This window comes from Lissotriton helveticus, chromosome 3_1 (assembly GCF_964261635.1).
Source record: "Lissotriton helveticus chromosome 3_1, aLisHel1.1, whole genome shotgun sequence".
NCBI lineage: Eukaryota > Metazoa > Chordata > Amphibia > Caudata > Salamandridae > Lissotriton > Lissotriton helveticus.
In genome coordinates, this window is record NC_136061.1 from 993060813 (window position 1) to 993085219 (window position 24407).

General features: G+C 43.4%; 1 protein-coding gene across 4 annotated transcripts in view; it reads left to right on the top strand.

The window, feature by feature from the left end:
• The window catches only part of CWC22 (CWC22 spliceosome associated protein), a 377345-nt gene that overhangs the window by 39359 nt on the left and 313579 nt on the right, over positions 1 to 24407 (top strand). For all 4 annotated transcript variants that reach the window (XM_078681477.1, XM_078681479.1, XM_078681481.1 and 1 more), the window contains 2 exons: positions 17312 to 17409; positions 20842 to 20927. In XM_078681477.1, coding sequence (XP_078537603.1) covers positions 17395 to 17409; positions 20842 to 20927 — 101 coding nt within the window. In that variant the 5' untranslated portion in view covers positions 17312 to 17394. The remainder of the gene's footprint in view (positions 1 to 17311; positions 17410 to 20841; positions 20928 to 24407) is intronic.

Here is a 24407-nt window from a genome sequence, read left to right on the forward strand (position 1 = left end):
GTCTGCTCACATGTTGGTACCCAACAGTACATGTTTGACTGGACAGAAGTTGTGTGCTTCCACAAAGATAAGTGTTTGTCCTCCACATAGCTCTTTTCGTTCCTTCCCCTCATTTTAATTGCCTTGCAAGGGTGAAAAGCTGCATTTGTCCTTCCAAGGTCCGAGCTTTCACATTTATGCTGCACGCTAAACTCCGCAGCAGCCGCCTGGTTTAGTGAACTATCTCAGTGCCATGATTAGGCAGGTTAGAGCATTTGAATGGAAAATCTAAGCGGGACCAGCATTTCCATGTCAGAAGTTCCTCATTACAAGTGTGACTGGTTGAGAGCAATGCTGAGAAGTTTTTCAGTGAACTCGTGTACTTTGCAGATACTGTGTGCCCGCCATGCAGACTTTTGCACTAGAATAGAGATGATTAGGAGAGCTGGTGAAGTAAAGCTGTCAAGCTGGTGCAAAGGAGATAGTTTTGGTCGCACACATTGTTTTCTCTCCTCTTTGAAGGGGCAGACTGACCTTTGTGACTTTGGTAGCCAATAAAAACCTTCGTCGATTTATTAATCACAAGGGTTGTGAATCAGGCTGGAGAGGTGACAAGCAGCAGCATAGGGGTAGCAATTGCAACTGCTGCGGACTGCTAATAGACGCCAGTCACTGTTTAAAGCAGGTGGTTTAAAAGTAGTATTTCGGTGTGGTTTTTTTTTTTGTACATGTGCATTTGTTGAGCATCTCAAAATTGAAGGCAGTACACTAATTATAACTTATGGAGTTTTTTTTAATTATTGGTGATAAATACCAGGCACTCTGCAGTGGAGAAGACGGTGAGACAATGCTAGCGGACGTGTAATTACTGTCAGTGTGCTTAGTGACGTACATTTTCTGAGTGACACTGAGGCCTTGAGGAGCACAGGTGATGAAGGAGTTTGAATTGGAGGAGGTGGGTTTTGAGGGACTTTTAGAAAGAGCAAAGGCACATTTCACATTTTCATTACACTCGTGAAAATTATGAAATTCGATTCGCATTACACAGAATTTCACGACTGGAGAATTTTGCATTTTTTTTCGCTGAGAACTGATACAAATAGAACCCTGACAGTACCTCCTGTGATTTTTGAATGCGAGGTGCTATCGTGTTCCAAGTGGATTTAGCAAAATGTTACTTAATTTCAAGCTATTCTCCCAATATTTAATGTAAAATAGTTTTCAATTTCATGCAGGTCAGAGGAGACAATGTATGTTCTATTAATGGGAATGCCAGTGGAAAGTTGTCAGAAAAGCACATTACGTGATTCACTAGATGGCCCAGGGAGAACTTAGTGGCATGGACATCGATTATCAAAATACCTGAGGTAACAGAAGTGACATCCCTCACCTTTGAGCCCCGATATTGCAAACTTCTGAGCAGGTTCCTGTTTGCTGCTCAGGTCAGGGGCTATGTGAAGGGCAAGTGTTCCTGCCCCTGCCTTCATGATTCTCGAGACCCTGGGTGAGAAGGGCTGTGCAGTGATTCTAGAGGCGTGTAGAGGGTGCCAAACCTGGACTCTGCAATGTTTGGTGGTGCTATTGGTGAGCAGTGCTTTAAATGAAAAACGAGAAATAATCCAGAGGGCCTTTTTGCTACGAAGAAGTTGTGGTTCCCCCATAAGTGCCCTATTACAAGTTCTTGTTAATTACGCTGGGAAAAACAGATTTGGAGCAAAAGATTCCATCGAAAACCAACCCCTCCCACCCCTTGAGCATTTGGGTATCGCAGTTAACCTTCCCCTATAAAATAATCGAAACACCCTGGGATTATTAGGTCCTTTTGCGCAGGTTTCCTGTGAGTTTAACACTGCCGCTTACTACTACCTGCTGCTAGAAGGTAGCAAATGGCATTAGGGTAGCCGCTTCAGGTAATGTGCGAAAGATGGGGGCGGGGAGTGTGCTCGCCCTCTGTTTTCTGGCTAGGGCAGCGTTGTCTGCTCCTCCAGGGGTGCCGTTCGGAGACAAAAGATCGAACCTGCCCATTTTCTCGACGAGACGGCGGCCATGTCGTCTCGCTTGCTTAGAGGGCACTTGAAACGTGGGGAGCGGGGGTGGGGCACCGGACAAAGGTTATTTTAGAGTGCTGGAAAAGCATCCGTCTAGTGATAACAAATACACGGCGGGCAAGGGGCCAAAGAAACAAATGCTCTTCCTAGCCTGTTGAGCGAGAAGTGTAATTGTTTCAGTTTTTATAGGATCTCTGAAAGATACTGCACGATGTTTATGATGTTTTCCAGCAAGTATCTGGCTGTAATGCCTCCCATGTCCTTGAAAGCAAGACTATAAGTTTGCAGCTTACTACTACCTGCTGCTAGAAGGTAGCAAATGGCAGTAGGGTGGTCACTTCAGGTAAGGTGCGAAAGGTGGGGGCTGGGAGTGGGCTTGCTCACCAGCAAGAAATATTCCTTTGTCTGTCAGAGCGGGCGGCATTGTTTTGAACTAAGGGCTCGGATCAAGAAAGTCCGGAGCAATTGTGATTCCGAGCAGGCAACTCTCTGCTATTGTTCAAGCATCAAAAAGTAGAGGCCCTCACTCATGTGTGGCTTTCAAACAGGGAAAGCAAACCTACCAAATAAACACTTTAGAGGCTACATCACAGAGCGCGCGGCATTGTTTTGAACTAAAGGCTCGGAGCAAGAAAGTCAGGAGCAATTGTGATTCCGAGCAGGCAACTCTGCTATTATTCAAGTATCAACAAGCATTGGCTGCGCGGCCGTAAAAGTAAAGCCGCGCGGCCGCGAAATGAAATTAAAAAAACGCAAGTAGTGACGCAAATGGTGCGCACGAGCGTCACCGCAAGTGCTACCTTGCCGGCCACCAGCTTGCTATTACGCATATGCGCGCGCTCTCTTGTGAGCGTAATAGTAAGCTGGTCGCCGGGAAAGTAGCACTTCTCAAAGCAGCTGCTAAATGTCTCGGCCAGACCAGTGCATGCGCTGAATCAGGCCGAGACCTAAAAACCAAAGGCATTAAAGGACAGCACTACCAAGTGCTGTGGGATACCAAAGGATTCATTCTGGCAATAAGGTCAGTGTATAAGATTTGCTGTATTTAGACACAGACAGCAAACATTTCAAAAACGTTGCGGCTATATTTAATGACGTAGGGGCTCCTCTAGGTCAAGGGAGATAGATACAGGCCACATGTGGCCACGCATCTGTTATGCTTGTCACAGTGTTCCATATATTGCAAGGATTTTTTTCAGGTATTGCAACCTGAGATGAAGCCCTTGTTATCAGGGTGGATGAAATGTGGCAATTCCAAGAGAAGTTGGCAGGCCAGAATTTGATCCCATATATTATATTCTGTATTAAAAATGGAGAGCGGACTGTTCATGGTCAGGTTGTTGGTATCTCTATTTGGCTTCGTTGTGGTTGTAACTAACTTTCAATAGGCGTGGATCTAATACTCTGGAGAACATGGTATAATGTCTCTCCTTATGAATGGAAATGACAACCTTGCAGTTATGGATAGTATGTTTTAAACCCCAAATTGAAAAATTATCTGACCATGTGAGGAAATTGAGTAATAGATCCAGTATATGTGATTTAGACTGAATCAGCTGTATGTTTTATGTTTAGACACCCACCTATTCTTCAGCGATTGTTTCTAGCAGTGGTGGCGTGGTTCCAAACTCACCAATTGCACTAGCGCTGATTATCCTACTAATAGTTACTGATACTCCGGGTAAATGGAAGGGAGAACAAACACTAGATTTTTGATTGCAAATGCTTTCAACATTTGCTCTTCTACTGCTGTGTATCATCCAGACAGTAGTATCAAGAATCAACCATAGTAGTATTAGGAATCAACCAAGTGATTGGTGCTGTGGAAATGTTGTAATCTGAAAGGAAAGAGTAGCAATAAATGAGGGAATTCGGTCTCTCTAGGGACTGGGGTGAAATCACCGCATTCCTCTCGTTACACAAACACTATTCCATGGTAGTGTAAAGTAAGCCCACATTATCTTTTGTATAACTTAAACAACAATCATATTCTGTTAAATATTGAACAACGGTGTTCTCTCACATACAGGATTTAAGGTCTTTTGGTTTAATATTACTCCTACTCTATGAAAAAATAATGTGTGAAATATAGGCATTCACTTACAAATTCCTTAGATCAATATGTATATTATGAAATATCATACCTTCAGCAGTCTGGCAATATCACTTGCTCTGTTGTCATCCTGTTGGATTATTTTTATTCATTAATCGATAAGTCTCGAAACTTCAGTTGACTGGTTTCAAAATTAGTTCTGTTTATTTTCAGTGTTTCTATGTTTTGTGCGATCTTAAGCAGAAAAATCTTGAGCTTTTTTTATAAACAATTCTCAGAAATGAGGAGCACACTCCAGTCCGAGGCTTTGGTCTCCATTTACCAAGAAAAACGCAGATGTCAAACTGGCACTCTTTCAAGCTAAAGGAAATCCTCAAGTGGTGCACTTAACTCTTTCCGTGCTGGCGCTGTGCTGATGACGGAGCGGTTCCGTCATTGCCCGCCCGACGCGCCTGCGCGGCGCGTTCTTTTAAGTGGGCGGGGCCATGACGGAACCGCTCCGTCATGAGCACAGCTCAACCGCGGCTGGTGACGGAGCGGTTCTGTCACCAGCATGGGCCCGCCGCGCGCCCCCCCGCCCCCTTAGCACTGCAGCAGAATAGCCGCCGCAGCGATGTGGTTAATGCCAGAAGCTTAAAAAAGAGACCGCTAACTCTACTGCACTTGTCACTCTTATAGGAGTCTGGTAAAGTTTATTTTAAAATACTGCTCCCAAAAATGGCTGCCAAATCATGTGTGATATCGACATCTTTCAAAATCTCAGGTGATCTTAATTTTCTACAGAAAGTCCCTCTGGAAGCCATTGTGAGTCATTGCAGCTATTGCTAAACCAATCCCATTTCAAAAGGAACAAAGAGATGACTTACAACATACAAAGAACTATCTGTTTACAAACTAAAAATGTTAGAACACTGTTCCATAACATTAACACAATATATTTTGAGCAAGCATTGGTAACCAGTGACAACAAGCATTTGAAATGCAATAGGTCTCGCATTTACGAGAGTTTAAACTTTTGGCAATGCACTAGCTTAAACTCTTGCAAATGCAAGAACTATTGCATTGCATTGCAAATATTTGTTTTTACTAGCACCCATGCGGCGCTTTCACATTCATGAAGGCCTCGCCCCTTTCTTTACACAAACCGCGTCTAAAGAAAGGTGTGCGGCCCACATCAAAGTGAAACTGATGCATGGGGGCTTATACAAAAAAAAGCATCTGTTTGTCAAGTTGACCAACAGATTTTTTGGGGGTAAAAGCACCTATGCCGCTAAATATGTGGAAGCGCCGCAGGGGCGCTAGTAAACATAATAAAAAATAAATGAGTACGTAAGCGCGGTCGCTATGCTAAAAGCGGGCGCTATGTGCTGTGATCTGGGAGAGGAAGAATAATATTGAGATGCCCGTCTCCCATTGTTTAAGTTAAAAAGCAGCGTGCGCAGCCTGATGCTTTCAACACAAGTGGGAGAAAGAGGCTAGAATTGCCTACCTTTTAATGAAATGGGCAAACCCAGCCAGGATGCAGGTTTGGGGGGAAGACGCAAATTCTGCCGTAGTTGGGGGCATGGCAGATGGAGTGTTTATGGTGACGTTAGCCGTGCCAAATAGTAGGCCTGGGCGCTAAATTCTGTTACGCTTGCGTAATTTGCAGAATTTGGGTAATTTCGCGTTCCCCGTAGAACGCAAAATTGCCCAAATTTCTGCATTCCACGGCTTTGCAAACTTTTTTTGCTTGTTCACGTTCTCAAAATGCGTGCTCGCGAGATATTTCCCCCCGAGCACACAAACAGCGATTGGGAACATGAAAAAAGCATCACGAACAAGCAATTCTGCGTGTTCGCTGAGATTTATTACCGTTTCGCGGAGATTTGCGTAACGCAAATACACAAATTCCGCCCACCCCAACCAAATCGCTGCAGCGCCAGCATGGCTGTGAGGCAGCCCTGAAGGAGAGGCGTGCTAGTGTGCATTTTGAGGACTCATCCTCCATCTGTGGCGAGGGACTGGACACACCCTCCTGCTCATGCTAACAAGAATACAGAGGTGGCGTGGGAAGGGCTCTTAATGCGAAGCAGGAGGGGGGAGAAAAAGAGCTTGAACGAGCATGCCAGGGCTTGCAAAACAAAAGAAAGTCGGCACTGCTGTATGCCCGGGTGTTAGGCCACGCATAATGTGAAAGTAAGCAGAGTGTTGAAAAGTGACCCCATTGCAAAAAGCATGTCGTGCCTCCAATGGGAGAAACCATTAAAGAAAATAGTGCTTACAGAGTAAATAAGCCATACCGTGTAGCAACCAAAGTAAAACGGCCAGTCCTCATGGGTGGTCACAAATATAGACTAGGCGGTACCAAGGAGGGACTAACAAGCCTAATAATGAATCGGAAGCCAGTGTTTACAAAGGACAATGACACAAGCCAATGACAAATTTGGGAGGAGAGTGGGCGGGGCTTCAAGTCTACATTTTACTGCAGCATGCCTCGCAGCAGCGCATGCGCTGCCCAGGCTCGTCCTAAAAATGACAGTACTTGAGTACATGATATTTTAAGAGGACATTCTGAGAATCTAACATTATTAGTGACTGCTTTTTGGGTAGAAATGATCAGAAACTTGGCAAAATTTGATTGTGTCTAAACGAAATAAATTGTTTAAAGATATGTTGGTCAGATGTACCTCATTGTCTTTCTGCTGTCTGGATTCTGCAAATGTTAAAATTGGTTATTTAGTAACTAATTTATATTTTTGTTCTGGGTTGCAACCACATTCAAAATTGTGTAAGTAATATTCTATTAAATGGATATTATGCTCCTTTGTTAATGAAATTATAATTCAGTTTAAATGATTTAAAAAAACTAAAATAAACTAAATTTTTTTCTTGATTAATATGATATTTGTTCTGCTTGAACTCTAGACAAGTGCCGAAAAAAAGTAACACTGAGATGTACTGTCTGTTCTGATTAACATTGAATTTTAGTTTTATCAGCCACAGTTTCATTCTTTTTTTGGCAATACCATTTTAGTGGTAACAGAGTGATAATGTGCTTGCGGTATGTTCTGGTTTGTGATATATTCGCTTTGGGTGTAGATTAGATATCTAAAGCGGGGGAAGTATTTACATTATTTAGTGAGATTTTGGCAAGTCAGATGGCATGGCTTGTTGATATTCTGATGCATTGGAGTGGATAAGTGTTTATTTTTAGGACTAAAATAGTTTCTTTTTTAATTGACTTATAAATATTAACTTGGGACCACCTCATATTTGTGGTAATATGCTAATATTTGGGTTTCAGTTAACAATCATTTAGGACTTATCCATAACCCTCAGATATTCAGAGGCCCCTCTTTTACAGTAATCTTATTTGTATTAATTAAATGCCTGCTGGGCAAATGCCGGTTCTCCCCGGTTTCCATGTATTCTGTGCCCTGCCCCTTCCGCCCTTTCCCCGCTGACTGCCACAGATGCCAAAGCACAGCCACCTGATCATGCAGGTAGAAGTACTATCTTGATGACTATGGATCATGATTTTACCATTATTACAGTAATGATATTCGATTGAGGGAGGATGTGTCTTTTACCCATTATTTTGATGCTACGGTTGGTGTTCTAGAAACCTTGAATTTAGAAAGTCTGTGGGAGAGTTTAGGTTCAAACTGTAATTTGTATGAAAAATGTGGTCAATTTTATCGGCCAACAATTTTGGGGGGAAGAAATTGACTATTTTTCTAACATCTATAGTGAGTGCTGCGCTGGCACACTGCACACGGCTGGGCAGTGGTAATTGTAAGTATACTGAAGATTCTACTTGTAGATATGTGGAGCCCAGTCCTCCCTCACATGGCAGTTAATCCTTTTTTGATTAAAAGATTATTATTTACAATTAAAATCAAATGTGAGAATTGTTTGGGAGGTAGCTAACCCCCCAAATCACATGCAAATTCATGTAATTTGTGATTCAAACAAAACACATAAAAACACCCAGGCATAGTATGTTTTTGGAGCTGACACTGGATTTAGTTGTTTGGTGCTGTGAGTTGGAGGAGAATATTCAAAAGTGATTAGTCCAAACTGATACCTAGTCCAAAATATGCAGTCCAGTTAATCAATTGATAGTTTTAGCTTAATCCAACCTCTGCATGCTCTCTTGGTGTGTCCTCTATTCTATAAACACGTATCAATTAGAAAGAATTGCTGATAGCAAGAACTTGCAAATAAACCCCAAAGGAGTACTGTGTGCCACAGTGACTGAAGGCTATATCCCTTTTAAACAGTTCAACCCTGGATTCGTCTCACTGTATTTCAAAATTATTTAATGGAAAGTCCATAATCATTCATAAATTCATGTGCGTCTGCACACCCTCGTAGCATTTCCTTGACATTAAATACTTCAGTAGTTAATTGAGTTTGATATTCCATTAATAGATGCATTTCAAACTTGAATGCTGTTTGTCACGAAGACCCGCATCAGGGGCATAATGTACCTAGCACAGAAAAACACAAATGTTATCATGATATTATTCATGGAAAACTAACAGTAATGCACTCCACCTATTCATCATTATAGGCCATGCTGTGACAACCTGTTAAATACATATAGTGCTTTTGCAAAGATGCTTATGGAAACTGGTGAAAATTATATATCCTCATTAACGTACTACCACCATTAATGTAACCAAGGCAAACATTAGTGCAAAGAACCACTGAAGAAGCATCAGAGGACTAAAAAATGAATAGTGCAAAACCACTAGGTGTGGCAATACTTGTATTAGAAACTCACCATCGAGGTTAATGCAAAGAGTCCTATATTCCCATCTCTGTGATCTTCAAATGTACAAATCAGTCTAGCATGCTAACTACATTCCTGTACAGCCATTACCTGTACCCGCCATAAGAAAACAATTAGTAAACAGTGCAAAGAGTGCAGGAGTATCAACAATCTGAGAATTCAAACTGAAAAACCCAAATTTTAAAATGGTGCTAAAAGACCCAAAATGGAGAGGCGTCAAATTAACCAAAGAAAAAACTAAAATTACCTTGCACTTGGAGTAAGCTGCTGCCTGGTTCTCAGCGTGGATTGCGGAACTACACTTCACCCTAAGCCATTTAAAAGTCGTTAACACGGCAGAACCAGAAGTGAAGAGCGTTTCACCGTAGATCCTTGTATAACTTCTATGAACAAGTGTGTCTGAGTGGTACGCCTGTGATCCAGCGGATAAAAGTGCAAAATTAAAAGGTGAAACCTGTAACTAAAGTATATTATACTAACCCGTACAAAGTAACGACCCAGAAGAATACCCACAGCATTTCCCGGGTGCATGTATCAGATCAACAGCCCAACGCATGGACCATATTGAAACAGGTACCTCAAATAATACCTAGTATAAATGATAACAAAAGACCACAAAAACAATCAATCAGATGCCCAATAAACAACCCAAATGATTTTGGAGAAAAAACATTTGTTTTCCCATAACATCACATGTATATTGTGAATTTGGCATATGTAAAGCACTCTTCAATTATAGGTGAAGCAAAAAGAAAACCTGGATAAAATTCAACCTATGGGTTGATGAATGAAAATATGGCTCAGCACACTTACAGAAAACATGACATCTCAAGTCTCATTCATCCCATCAGGATGTACAGTATCCAGCAAGTTGTTCCATACTCGCTCTATCTCTGGAGAAGTCTTTTAATATGGTCTACGCTTGGATTACACACCATGATTTCCAAAACTGGAATTGCAGGTGGCAGATGTTTTTTCTTCCAACACTGGATTTCTTGTAGTGATAACGTATATTGCATTTGTTCCTTTATCCATATTTTTATTTTTGTCCCACATAAAGCAGGCCACATGGGCATTTTAAACAGTAAATGATATTTTGGCTGTTGCAATCCCAAGAGTATACCTTAAGGAAATCTTGAATCCTTTGTGCGGATGAGTAACTGTATTGTCTGTAATAACATTATTGCACTGTTTACAATTATTGCATTTCTTTACGCAAGAGCATCTTCTGAAAGATCTTGTTTCTCAGAAGTCAGAATTTCTTTGTTTTTGGAATGTTGGTATGCGAACATTGGTTTATCTTTAAATAACCCATGAAAATTAGATTTAGTTTGCAATAATTCCCATCTTTTATTGATAATTTTCTTAATCACCGGAGATTTGGTGGAGAATTTCGACACTTAAACCATTCTAGTATTTTTTCTCTAACAGACCTATGAAGCGAACATTTGTGCTTTTCTGTGTTTGTTGCTGCATGCCCCTGGTGAAGTGGTTTTGCGACCTGGAAATTAATTGGGATTTGAAATTTGTCTATTAACGGTAGATTATGTAGCATATACCGGAGTATTTAATTTCATGGAAATGTTATGAGGGTGTGCAGATACGCATGCATTTTTGGATGTCCATGTAAATCAATGGATGGTCATGAATATTCTATTACAGAATTTTGAAATGCAGTGCGCCAAATCCAGAGTTTAACTGTTTAAGTGGGATTAAGCCTTCGAGCATTGTGGTACATAGTGCGTCTTGGGACTGAATTGTATGTTTTTGCTATCAGCAATTCTTTCGAATATTCAAAAGTGAGACAGTGGATGTGTACACAATTGCTCTGTGAGCTAAATCACTTTATAGTTCATAGAATGTGGCAATCTGAATAGACTTATAAAACAAATGGTTTTTTGGAAGTCTTTGGTTCTGCTCTGAAACATTTGGTAGCATCTAGAACAGGAGTCTCTAACCTTTTCTTTAGTGAGAGCTACTTTTGGAAATTGAAAAGCATCATGAGCTACTGCAGGGGTCTCCACCCTTTTCTGAGTGAGTGAGTGAGTGATATATGCTTTATTTCGATACGTAAATATCTTAAAAGCAGTACATACATTTTGAGAATTACATTTCTTAAGGCAAGATAAAAACAGTTTAGAATTTTATAAAAGCTAAAACAAGCAACACTGCTGTAATAAATATTTAAAAAAGAATTAAATTGCAATGGAAAGCCTTTTGGAACGAATCACCCATGCCCATTTAAAAAATTTAGTAACACCACACACAATGAGGGATGATGTATCAGTCAATAAAATACGGAGGGCCACCAAATGCTGTCTTGTACCTAGAAGTCTGAACACTGGAGTAAGCCAGCGCCTCCTTGGAGCAAAATAGTCCGGGCATTCAAAGAGAATGTGTGCCACCGTCTCGACCCGCGTTAAACACAAAGCACAAAAGGGTGAAGACTCGGAAGCTGATTTCCACCTAGACACCAGGTTGCCTAAAGGTAGAGTACCCACTCTGAGCTTAAAATAAAGAGCCCTGTCCAATGGAATAGAAATGAGGTCCAAATAGGGCTCAAATGCAACCACATCTTTAATTCTTAAAAATGCTATGGTTGAGTTGCAGTGACGGGGGTTGCAAATGAGTTTAGATGATACCCACTCCCAGTAAAGTTTCTTCAGGGTGGCTTTGGGAGGAGCAGAACGGGTAGCCTACGAGTCAGCCAACCCCAGCTCCCCCAATAGGCTCTTGACGTCCCTAAGCCTTTTGATTCGATGCCACCCCTCCATGGCCATCACCTCCGACAAGCCTGCTGCATAAGAAGCTAGCTCTGGGACCCTCCACAGGTGAGCCCACAGGAGCAGAGGCCGGAGGCGCGCCTGGTCCGCAATAGATCTACATCCCAAGTCAAGAAGCACCGGAACTGTTGGAGTGCCATGAGGTCTTTCAGGAATTTGCTTTCTGCTTTAGTTAAAACCTCAAGATTTGAGGTGCCCCACAACTCCGCCCCGTACAGGGCGGCAGTTACCCCTCTGGCTTTATAGATGTCTATAACCGGGGAAATGCAATGTTTAGCAGATGAGCGATATTCCCTGAGTAGGGCACCAGTAACCCTTTTATGGCTCAGCTGCATCTTATGAATATGTGGGGACCAGCTCATGGAGTTACTTAGGCGGATCCCTAAGTAATCAAACTCACAGACCCTCTCCAAGGGGACAGAGTTTAAAATCGGGGGGGGGTCCTAACCTTTTAGGAGGGTTCATTGTCAGAAATTTGGTCTTGTCTACATTTATCTTTAGACCCCTAAGAGAGCAGAACTCCTGGAAGCGGTTGAGGAGCTTTTGGAGACCCCAGGGTGTCCTCGCGATGAGAAGGGTGTCATCCGCAAAGAGCAGGGTGGGGATCCGAATGCCCGCCAGGGACGGGGCATCTACTGGTTCTTTAAGCAGGTGCTCTACCACACCATTCACGTAAAGTGAGAATAGTGTGGGAGCTAGCACGCATCCCTGGCAGACGCCCCTACACACCGGGATCCTGTTGGTTTTCTCCCCATTCGTGCCCCACCGCACCTGCGCATTGTTGTCTGTATGAAATTTGATCAAAAGCGACAGGATATAGGGGGGCAGCCCCAGCCCATGCAGAACCCTCCATAACTCCTCCCTAGGTACTAGGTCAAAGGCAGTCTTTAGGTCAATGAAGGCCATATAAAGACTGCCCTTGCCCAGCACCACCACCTTCCAGTAAAGGAGCGTCAGCCTAAAGGCCTGTTCGATCGTCCCGGTGCCTGATCGGAACCCTGCCTGAAAGTCAGACAAGATCTTGTAGTCATTAGCCCATTGGAGGACCCTCCCCAAAATCACTTTCCCAGCCACCTTTTGGGAAGAGTCGATCAAGCTAATGGGCCTGTAATTGGCGGGGCTGTCCCGACACCCCTTCTTAAATATCGGGACAACCTCCGCCCCCTTCCAGGAATCAGGCACCAGTGCACCCCTCATAATTGCGTTTAGAAGGTTAGCGACCAAATGACCCCATTCCTTCGGGTCGGCTCGTAGCAAGTCACCTGGTAGCCCGTCTGGCCCAGCTGCTTTTAGTGGGGCCAGGGACTTAATTACGGCCTCCACCTCCCTCGTGGTAAAATCATCACCACCCCCAACTAAAGCATCAACCTCGAAGGAGAAGGGCTCGCTAAGGACCCCTTCTGGTTGGGAATACAGGGCCTCAAAGTGGTTGTACCAGACCTGGGCGGGGATGGTACACATAACGAGCGATGCATCGGGCCTATTCCTAGATCTAACCAAACTCCAAAAGCACCTTGCATCCTTTCCCTTTTCTATAGTGAAGGGGTTCTTCTAAGAGTTCACTGAAAAGCATCCTGACCTATTGCCTAATATATGAATGTTAGATAACGTAACTTAAACACCAACACTAGAATATTCCAGTCCTGCTCCAGTGAGCTATAAATTTTCACTTGTGGGGTCCCCAAAGATCAGATTTTGTCCCTTGTTTATGAATCACACAGAGTTAAGAGTCTTATTTAGATTTGTGTGCTCATTATTGTTCAATACATAAGATGACACTGCTCATTTTGAGAGCTAAAAGCGGTACAAAAGGGGGTGGTGATGGACGGAGCATCTGAATCAATCAAACACTCACACCCAGTCAAAAGATCTGGGTTTAATCCATCACCGTTCTTTAGCCCACTCTGCCACCCCAGTTTAGACATGGCTATATGCAAATCAGTCTGACCCTGTGCCTCATGGGAACAGTCCAGCCCGAACTGCCAAGCCATGTCTTCCCTGGACCGGAAACAAGCTTCCGAGGACCGGTTTCTGGCATTCCAGCCGTCCTCAGCCCGGCTTGCCCGAATCCAGTGGCAAAGTGAGCAAGGGACTCACGTCTGAGCATACCCCGCCACACTCATGGCGGCCAAAAGCGGTACAAAAGGGGGTGGTGATGGACGGAGCATCTGAGTCCCTTGCTCACTTTGCCACTGGATTGAAGCAAGCCGGGCTGAAGATGGCTGGAATGCCAGAAACCGGTCCTCGGAAGCTTGTTTCCGGTCCAGGGAAGACATGGCTTGGCAGTTCGGGTGGACTGTTCCCATGAGGCACAGGGTCAGACTGATTTGCATATAGCCATGTCTGAACTGGGGTGGCAGAGTGGGCTAAAGAACGGTGATGGATTAAACCCAGATCTTTTGACTGGGTGTGAGTGTTTGATTAATTCAGATGCTCCGTCCATCACCACCCCCTTTTGTACCGCTTTTGGCCGCCATAAGTGTGGCAGGGTATGCTCAGACGTGAGTCCCTTGCTCACTTTGCCACTGGATTCAAGCAAGCCGGGCTGAAGACGGCTGGAATGCCAGAAACCGGTCCTCGGAAGCGTGTTTCCGGTCCAGGGAAGACATGGCTTGGCAGTTCGGGCTGGACTGTTCCCATGAGGCACAGGGTCAGACTGATTTGCATATAGCCATGTCTGAACTGGGGTGGCAGAGTGGGCTAAAGAACGGTGATGGATTAAACCCAGATCTTTTGACTGGGTGTGAGTGTTTGATTAATTCAGATGCTCCGTCCATCACCACCCCCTTTTGTACCGCTTTTGGCCGCCATAAGTGTGGCAGGGTATGCTCAGACGTGAGTCCCTTGCTCACTTTGCCACTGGATTCAAGCAAGCCGGGCTGAAGACAGCTGGAATGCCAGAAACCGGTCCTCGGAAGCTTGTTTCCGTTCCAGGGAAGACATGGCTTGGCAGTTCGGGCTGGACTGTTCCCATGAGGCACAGGGTCAGACTGATTTGCATATAGCCATGTCCATGTCTGAACTGGGGTGGCAGAGTGGGCTAAAGAACGGTGATGGATTAAACCCAGATCTTTTGACTGGGTGTGAGTGTTTGATTAATTCAGATGCTCCGTCCATCACCACCCCCTTTTGTACCGCTTTTGGCCGCCATAAGTGTGGCAGGGTATGCTCAGACGTGAGTCCCTTGCTCACTTTGCCACTGGATTCAAGCAAGCCGGGCTGAAGACGGCTGGAATGCCAGAAACCGGTCCTCGGAAACTTGTTTCCGGTCCAGGGAAGACATGGCTTGGCAGTTCGGGCTGGACTGTTCCCATGAGGCACAGGGTCAGACTGATTTGCATATAGCCATGTCTGAACTGGGGTGGCAGAGTGGGCTAAAGAACGGTGATGGATTAAACCCAGATCTTTTGACTGGGTGTGAGTGTTTGATTAATTCAGATGCTCCGTCCATCACCACCCCCTTTTGTACCGCATTTTGAGAGCTAAGGCATTAAGGACAATTCGCAATAATACCTTTTGTGAAGTGCTTACAGACTTCATAACTATCGATAAGTAAACTTATCTTGGCAGTGACCGGCACAGTGTACAACAGTCAGACAATAATCACAAACACATTATTGTATGAAGAGATTGCTTTAAGAAGCTAGGCACTCCTTAAACACAGGAAGAATGAACTGAAGAAAGATGACAATTAAGAATGACCAATGGAAGGTAAGAGCAAGGAAGGAGACTAGAATTAAAAGGAGTAGAGGCTGAAAAAGGATACATGAGGAAGAAAAAGGAGGAGAGGACGGAAGCAAGAGACCAAAAAGAAACTAAGAGGAGGAAGAAAGAAATGTAAGGAAGGAAGAAAGGAGGAGACAAAGCCAGTTAAAGAGACATAGAAAGAACAAAGGATTCAAAAAAAGAGAAAAGCTGTAGAAAAGGGGAGTGGATTAGAGAAAAGGAAGGGAAGGAAAGGAGGGGTGAGAGTCTGAGAGCGGGAAGGAAGAAGAAAGAAGGAAAAAATGAGATGCGGGAAGACGAGAAGAGAAACAAAGAGAATGAGAGAATAAAGACATGTGGGAAGGCAGAATAAAAAAAGAGAATGGAAATAAAAATGGGAAAAAAGAAAGGAAGAAAAAAACGAACTTAGACAAAGAAGAACCATTAAAGGAGAATAGCGAAAGGAAACGGAGAAAGAAGTGAAGTGAAAGGTAAATATAAAAAAGTAAAAGGTAGAAAAGGAAAGCATGTCGGAAAGTGAAGGACAAAGGAATGAAGAGCGAGTACAGTAAAAGTTGAGAGGTAAATGCAGAAAAAAGGAGAGCCAATAAGAAAAAGCAAAGTGAAAGAAATAGAAAATCCTGAAGGGGAAGGTTAGGTGAGACGGCAGGCGGGAATGGAAAGATTGGAAGAAAAAATGTAACTGTCAGAAAGGGGAGAAAAGTAGAAGACAAGAGAAAAGAAAGTGAAAGAAAGACAACTAGAAATTGAAATATAAAGACAGGACGAAAAATAGGAGACAAAGAATGGAAGTTGAGAAAGAATGAAGAACGAAAGAAGGACACATTCACAAAGTGGATAGAAACCAGAACCAGCAGATGGAGGAATTGGAAAAGGAAGCGGAAGAAAAAAGTGGTAGCCAACAAAACCTAGAAAGATAGGCAGGCGAAATGGTGTAAAGAAAGTAGCAAAAGATGAAAACAAAGAAGTAGCGGAAAAAAATAGAAATGAAAAACTATTTTCAAGAGTATGGGCTTCGTGGTCTTGCATTTTCAGCTTCCCTGGCCCCACAGAAAGTAGTGCACTGTTCTTTACAGTGCTGCCTTAGCATTTTGGCATCTGCATACTGCCAAACATGTTGACAGGTAATTATCATGGGCGAACTACCCAGAAGTAGCCTGAGAGCTCGTGGTAGCTCACAATCGATCTATTGGATAGCCCTTATCTATCACAGCCAAAATACCTGTACTGAAAATCTTCTTCGGACAGCTTTGAAGAAGTTGCAGGTGGTAGTGGCAGAAGCTGACCACTGTTTCATTCTGAGTGTTGACCACCATTTTGGAATTAGTATTGCACTCCTAGTTCTTGGCTCTGGTTCATCATTTGAGTAGTTAGCTGTGGATGAGAGGTAGTATGAGTGTCTAGTGGAAGTTGACTGTGGACCTGAAGCAAATAACTGTACTGGTTATGTTTGTTGATAATACACAGGCATTGAGGAGAGTAACAGGCAGGGCTATAAGGCCTTCAAGAGATTTGGTGGCAATCAGATGATATGTTTAAAGTTTCAGTGTCTGGGGGCAATGGAACAAGAAGGAGGCAGTGGGTAAACTGTATGATCAGGCTAGGTGAATCGGAAGGATTCCGTTGCCTACTATTCCATAGTTCAGTCTCAGACTATGGCATGGTAGACAATCAATGTTGTTGATTGGCTGTTTTTGAATGATAATCCTCTAAATTTATGGCATTCTGGTCTTCTTAATAGTAATCTAATTGTATAATCTGACCTAAATTGTTTTTTGTTATAGTCTAGCAGAGTGGCAGCAATTTTTGCACTGCTTTACTTCCTTGGAAACATGATATGAGGTGTTTTATAGATTTCAGGAGTTATAAGGTAATGTGTAAACCAGGCACAGCATGTTTTCACATTGTAATTTTGCAATCTTTGCTGTTTTAAATCCTGCAGGCAATCCTTAAGAGAAGATAACATCATTGCAGTTGTGGAAATTTGGGTTGCCAGTGACCCACTATCGATCACTGGCAATCGACATGGCACAAAGGAGGGTGCGTACCTACTCTACTTAAAAATGTAATAGTTTGAGAACAGAATATTAACTGCAAAGGTAGATGTATATTTCAATTGGTAGCTTTTTCAAATTTGTCTCCGAGGGTAAAAATGTATTTTAACAGTACCTACATTTTAGGCACACCTCTCAATTCAAAGATGTTTGTGATATAATCAAGTACAAGTAACAATGTGATGGATCATATTTTTAATGGTGATTGTACAGGACGTTTACTGCCAAGAGCAAAATACAGTGTTAGTCCATATAGAGATAATCACTGCTGGTCTTCCTGCCAATAACATGCCCTTTACTCCTAAACAGCCAGGATTTGAATTCAGAGCACTGCTAGGGTGTGTTGAGCCCTCATGGTGAGCTCTTTACTCTGTCCTGCCTCTCCATCCCCCCGCTACCTACCTCCATTTGTTTTCCTTATCCTTTCCTTGGTCTCTCTCCTCTATCTCTCGCTCTCTCCCTTCTTCCTCCCTGCCTCACTTTCTTTCTCCCCTCTCACTGTTTTATGCCTGGCTAACGTCTGCCAGCATTTGTTCCTCCTTGTCTTCTGACCCTCCCCTCTACTCACACGCTCCTTCACCCCTTCCCCTTTTCGTATCTTACTCTTCTCCCTCTTTATTGTTCCCCCTCTCTCGCCTCCCACTTGCATCCCTCTCTCCTCTGCCCCTGTAATTTCTTTTCTCACTCTCCCCTTACTCTCCCTGCCTTCCTCTTCCATTCTTTCCTTTCCATTCTATTAATCTTAACTCACTAACCCACACTTACTTTCCCTCTCCCTCTTCCCTCTCTATCTCTATATGACTGATTCCTCTGAAAAAACAGGAGTTCTGTGTTGGTCACAATCCTGGTAGAGCCTAATTGACTCACTCTGCCACAATCATATTGGCACTTAAATTCTGTAGCCGTTCAGGCTACCCACACACGAAGCCAGATTTAATTAACAACGTTGAAATTGATCATAAAGCAGAGTAGGCCATTTTACTTGGGTTTCTAACCGACCATGTTCCAATCCACAACATGTAACACATACATTACTGGTCTAACATGATTTGCTAGAGGCTGTTGAGTTTAGTTTTGTCATCATGTTGATGCTTCTCTGACTCCAAGCTGTCTTTGATACAATGGCTACTACCTACAAAATTAGCAGCATCATAATCTGAGAGTTCTTCTTCCACTACTCCATATCCCCCTTCCACTTAAAAGTTGGTTGGCACAGGGTAAAGTGCAGTTTAGGCTTCCTTTGGCCTTCAGAACAGTACACAGCCTGCCACTCCTTCCTGCGCTGCAACCCTCCCCTGCCACGCGCTAAACAGATCTGAGATGCATCAGTCTTCCCTTACTCTCCTTACCTAAACCCAGGTATACCCAATACTGCTTTTCCAACATGCTCTAGAACACTCTCCACCCACAGCTCTTTCTACTTTGACTACCGTAAAAAAATCTTCTAAATCATGAATTGCCCTGCTACATTTGGAAAATGTGTGCCTGTCATAGTCACTCGTTGTTCCGTTTAATTCTGTTTACAGTTCACATCTCAATTTCACAGCATTTCGTAATTGTTGACCACAACAACACGTAATTGTTCTATGTATCAACATTGTTTTTCTGTCCAACTTTCCCCTTTGGAAAGGGATAGCTGCTAAATGAATGAATTACTAAATAGGTATATATAATATATACAAATGTCACCCAAATATACCTCTGCGATAAGGAGATATTTAACAACTCAGGACCCACAATAGATCGAAAACTAAAATAGCCATAGGTCAGTCTCACCTACTCAAACCAATGTTGTCACAGTGTATCCCCTCCCCCAATGAGAGAATGGTTCATATATGCACTAAAGTGAGGAACCTAGTTTTATATGGGACTCTGCCTGAGTGCCCAATAGGATCGGTTGTTGTGCAACCCGCATTTCATCAGGTGAAATTCCTTAGAACGTCCGGCTCTTCATACCTATAATACGTTGCTGCATGGTAGTAGGCACACAGATGAAGGAGGTGGCCTCTGGGCAGGCCTGGCAGCATAGAAAATAAAAAGAAATTGAAAAAACTCATCCAGCAGTAGACGACCTCCTAATTGGGCTAATTGAGAACGCTGCGTTGGCTGTCAGTGCAAGCCAAGATAGCTGCCTAGAATGTGCCTCAAATGCATGTGTTTAGAAACGTTTATTCCCAAATATCTATCTCTGGGGCAAGAATCAACACTACTGGCCTTCCTTCCGCCCACTCTGCTAAGTCAAAGCAGACCTACTCGTCCCAGAGCCAAGTGTAAAATCAGAGAGGAGACACTGCTCTGCTACTGCCCCACCTCCAGAATAGGCTCCCTTTGAACATCTATCTGCAGAGCACCTGGCTATTTGCTATTCAGTAGAAAACTGGAAACCAGTTTTTCAGATCCCTTTCCACCTGATACCCATGCTACCATATTCCTATGACTCCAAACTGCTAGAACTGTGCATTCTACCACCCAGCGATATGTGATGCTTCTAAAATATTCTATGTGACCTATACTACTTCTAAATGGAGCTAACATACCTTTCATTGCATAGAACCTGGTTATTAATCTAATATTTTTCAGTGTGATACAAGCTGAGATAAAAAATATCCTGTTTTAAAAGGTGACAAGGACAGCTCAAATGTCTTATAAGACTTGCTTTGCTGATGTAGCCCTGTAACGAGGACCATGCAAAATGTACCCTTCATTCTTAAGTTGTATAATTTTGCTATATATCAATTGGAGGAAATAACACAAACTATGCCAGTATGGAATTGTGTACAGTTTTTGTTGCGTAAGATTGTGTAGAGCAGAACATGTTTAAGTGTTAAAGGTTTGAGGAGAGTGTGTGTTGCAAAAGACATTTTCTCTGCGTATAAGTATCTGACCAGTATTTCAAGTGACCTTTGAACAGGTTGTACGCCCTCACATTACATTTTTCACTTGCAACACCCAAAAGTTTATTCCGTATAATTTACAGGCAATTTCTCATACTTTTTTTCTTATTTCTCATTGTTTTATGTAAAAAGTGTGCAAATTTGCACAGCCTTACCTGTAAGCCTAGTAACGTTTTGGTTGTGGAATGTGCACTTTACAATACATTAAATAAATTCAGGTATCCCTGGTAAAACAGTTTTTTCACTATGCAAAAGCCAAGTCAAATGGCTTTATTAATGCTTGTTTTCCTTGTAGCAATACTGTTGAAACGTAGCTTCTTTCCTGACTCTTAGTTTATGAAAATATTACAACGTATTTAAATCCCAATGTATACCATGTGTTGCAAATGATTTTAAATTGTATTAGTAATATAAATGTAATTTTTGTTTAGTTTTACAAGCTACTACAATTTTGTTGGGTTGTCTGAAATTGTATGCCTTTTCAGTGAACTTTGAATAATCAGTATTTCTTTCATTTGCATTAGTCTCCTGAACATTTTGAGAAAAAAGATTCCCAAAGATCTCGTCGGAGGAGCTCATCTTCAGACTCCAGTTCATCATCAGACTCCAGGTAGGAAGACCGTTCTTTTGCCCACTTCTACTGGGCAAAATATGTGATTTGGATAGAGAGACAATGGTTAATTTAGTTGTTCCCATCCAGTGCCTGTGATCTTGGTCAAGAAAGTATATAAGGGAGAAATACTAATTTGTTTTTGTTAGGCATATTACGAGAATTTTAGTTTCTTTAATATCCCCATAGTTCTTGCTTGTAATTAAAAAAATCTGAGGCCTACTAAATTCGCAGTTCAGTCTATTCCTCATGGTTGGGGAGCAATTAGACTGATCACTCAGGAAAAGTTTATGTAGGTATGACAGTAACAGAATCTTTCTTATATATCCCCTTCATCCACCCTCCCTTGCTCCTCTAGGAAAGTTATGGCATATCTTAATATATCTTATTGTACCATGTGAATCTTTTACGTTTCGATGAGGCATTTTGCGCAACCTCTTTTCTAGCGATCTGATTCCCCATGTTCCTGCAAAATGAGCACTCCATCAGCTACTGTGAGCACCAATCCAGCTAAACCCCAGAGCCCTACCTACACCCACCTGCATCAGAAAAGCTGATTGGTGTCTTGAACACCCAACTCTATGCTGTGCACTACCCCCAACCCTTTGATACATTGCAAAGAAACAGCCTTCCATCCTGCACAGCTATTTCCAACACTTGATGACACCTCTCACTTGGTCATGATCAAAAGAGAATGAATCACGTGTCTTAATAATCCAAGGTCTTTGAATTTCTTTTACGGAGACCCTCATTCACACTAGCTCAGGGTACGGTAAATATGTAGATTATCCGCTCTTCCAGTTAAATGAGTAGCATCATCTTTGGGTGTTTATCACCTGAGTGTTCAGTTTTGCAGGTGATCTACGTTCCTCCACCCGGAGGAAGACCATCTGGTTAATGACAGTCAGGAGTGAAAGGTGGATGCTGCTAGACAAGTGGGTTTAAATTAATCTTAGTTCCTTTATATAGTCTTTAATGGTTCAGGAAAGGGCTAACCTTAAAATTATAAAGAACTGTGCTAAGGTGGATGTGTTAGTGAGCCACAGCAACTAGTGTTTGGTCATGATTGGTCATTATTTACAACAAGGGGTGGTGATGGACAGAGTCTCTGAATTAAGCAGAGTACTCTCACCCAGTCAAGAGATCAGGGCTAGATCCAACACCGTTTTTTAGCTCATTGCACCATCCCAGTTTCAGAACCTGGCTGTATGCAAATTAGTCTGTCCCTGGCCCAGTGCATCATGGGAACAGGGCAGACCAGACTACAAAAGCCAATTCTTACACTGGGAAGGAAACAAGCTTCCGGGGACCGGTTTCTGGCATTACAGCCGTCTTCGGCCCGGCTTGCTTGAATCCTGATGGTGCAATGAGCAAGGGACTCACATCTGAGTATACCCTTCCACGCTTAGGGTGGACAAAATTATTTACAACAAGGGGTGGTGATGGACAGAGTCTCTGAATTAAGCAGAGTACTCTCACCCAGTCAAGAGATCAGGGCTAGATCCAACACCGTTTTTTAGCTCATTGCACCATCCCAGTTTCAGAACCTGGCTGTATGCAAATTAGTCTGTCCCTGGCCCAGTGCATCATGGGAACAGGGCAGACCAGACTACAAAAGCCAATTCTTACACTGGGAAGGAAACAAGCTTCCGGGGACCGGTTTCTGGCATTACAGCCGTCTTCGGCCCGGCTTGCTTGAATCCTGATGGTGCAATGAGCAAGGGACTCACATCTGAGTATACCCTTCCACGCTTAGGGTGGACAAAATTATTTACAACAAGGGGTGGTGATGGACAGAGTCTCTGAATTAAGCAGAGTACTCTCACCCAGTCAAGAGATCAGGGCTAGATCCAACACCGTTTTTTAGCTCATTGCACCATCCCAGTTTCAGAACCTGGCTGTATGCAAATTAGTCTGTCCCTGGCCCAGTGCATCATGGGAACAGGGCAGACCAGACTACAAAAGCCAATTCTTACACTGGGAAGGAAACAAGCTTCCGGGGACCGGTTTCTGGCATTACAGCCGTCTTCGGCCCGGCTTGCTTGAATCCTGATGGTGCAATGAGCAAGGGACTCACATCTGAGTATACCCTTCCACGCTTAGGGTGGACAAAATTATTTACAACAAGGGGTGGTGATGGACAGAGTCTCTGAATTAAGCAGAGTACTCTCACCCAGTCAAGAGATCAGGGCTAGATCCAACACCGTTTTTTAGCTCATTGCACCATCCCAGTTTCAGAACCTGGCTGTATGCAAATTAGTCTGTCCCTGGCCCAGTGCATCATGGGAACAGGGCAGACCAGACTACAAAAGCCAATTCTTACACTGGGAAGGAAACAAGCTTCCGGGGACCGGTTTCTGGCATTACAGCCGTCTTCGGCCCGGCTTGCTTGAATCCTGATGGTGCAATGAGCAAGGGACTCACATCTGAGTATACCCTTCCACGCTTAGGGTGGACAAAATTATTTACAACAAGGGGTGGTGATGGACAGAGTCTCTGAATTAAGCAGAGTACTCTCACCCAGTCAAGAGATCAGGGCTAGATCCAACACCGTTTTTTAGCTCATTGCACCATCCCAGTTTCAGAACCTGGCTGTATGCAAATTAGTCTGTCCCTGGCCCAGTGCATCATGGGAACAGGGCAGACCAGACTACAAAAGCCAATTCTTACACTGGGAAGGAAACAAGCTTCCGGGGACCGGTTTCTGGCATTACAGCCGTCTTCGGCCCGGCTTGCTTGAATCCTGATGGTGCAATGAGCAAGGGACTCACATCTGAGTATACCCTTCCAAGCTTAGGGTGGACAAAATTATTTACAACAAGGGGTGGTGATGGACAGAGTCTCTGAATTAAGCAGAGTACTCTCACCCAGTCAAGAGATCAGGGCTAGATCCAACACCGTTTGTTAGCTCATTGCACCATCCCAGTTTCAGAACCTGGCTGTATGCAAATTAGTCTGTCCCTGGCCCAGTGCATCATGGGAACAGGGCAGACCAGACTACAAAAGCCAATTCTTACACTGGGAAGGAAACAAGCTTCCGGGGACCGGTTTCTGGCTGCTCCATCAGGATTCAAGCAAGCCGGGCCGAAGAGGCTGAAATGCCAGAAACCGGTCCCCGGTAGCTTGTCTCCTTTCTGGTGAAGAATTGGCTTGGTAGTTTGGTCTGCCCTGTTCCCATGATGCACTGGGCCAGGGACAGACTAATTTGCATATAGCCAGGTTCTGAGCTGGGATGGGGCAGTGAGATAAATAACGGTGATGGATCAAGCCCTGATCTTTGGACTGGGTAAGAGTGGTCTGCTTAATTCAGACACTCTGTTCATCACCACCCCCTTTTCTGTATCGCTTTTGGCCACTATAGGTGTGGCAGGGTATACTCAGACATGAGTCCCTTTCTCACTGCTCCATCAGGATTCAAGCAAGCCGGGCCGAAGAGGCTGAAATGCCAGAAACCGGTCCCCGGTAGCTTGTCTCCTTTCT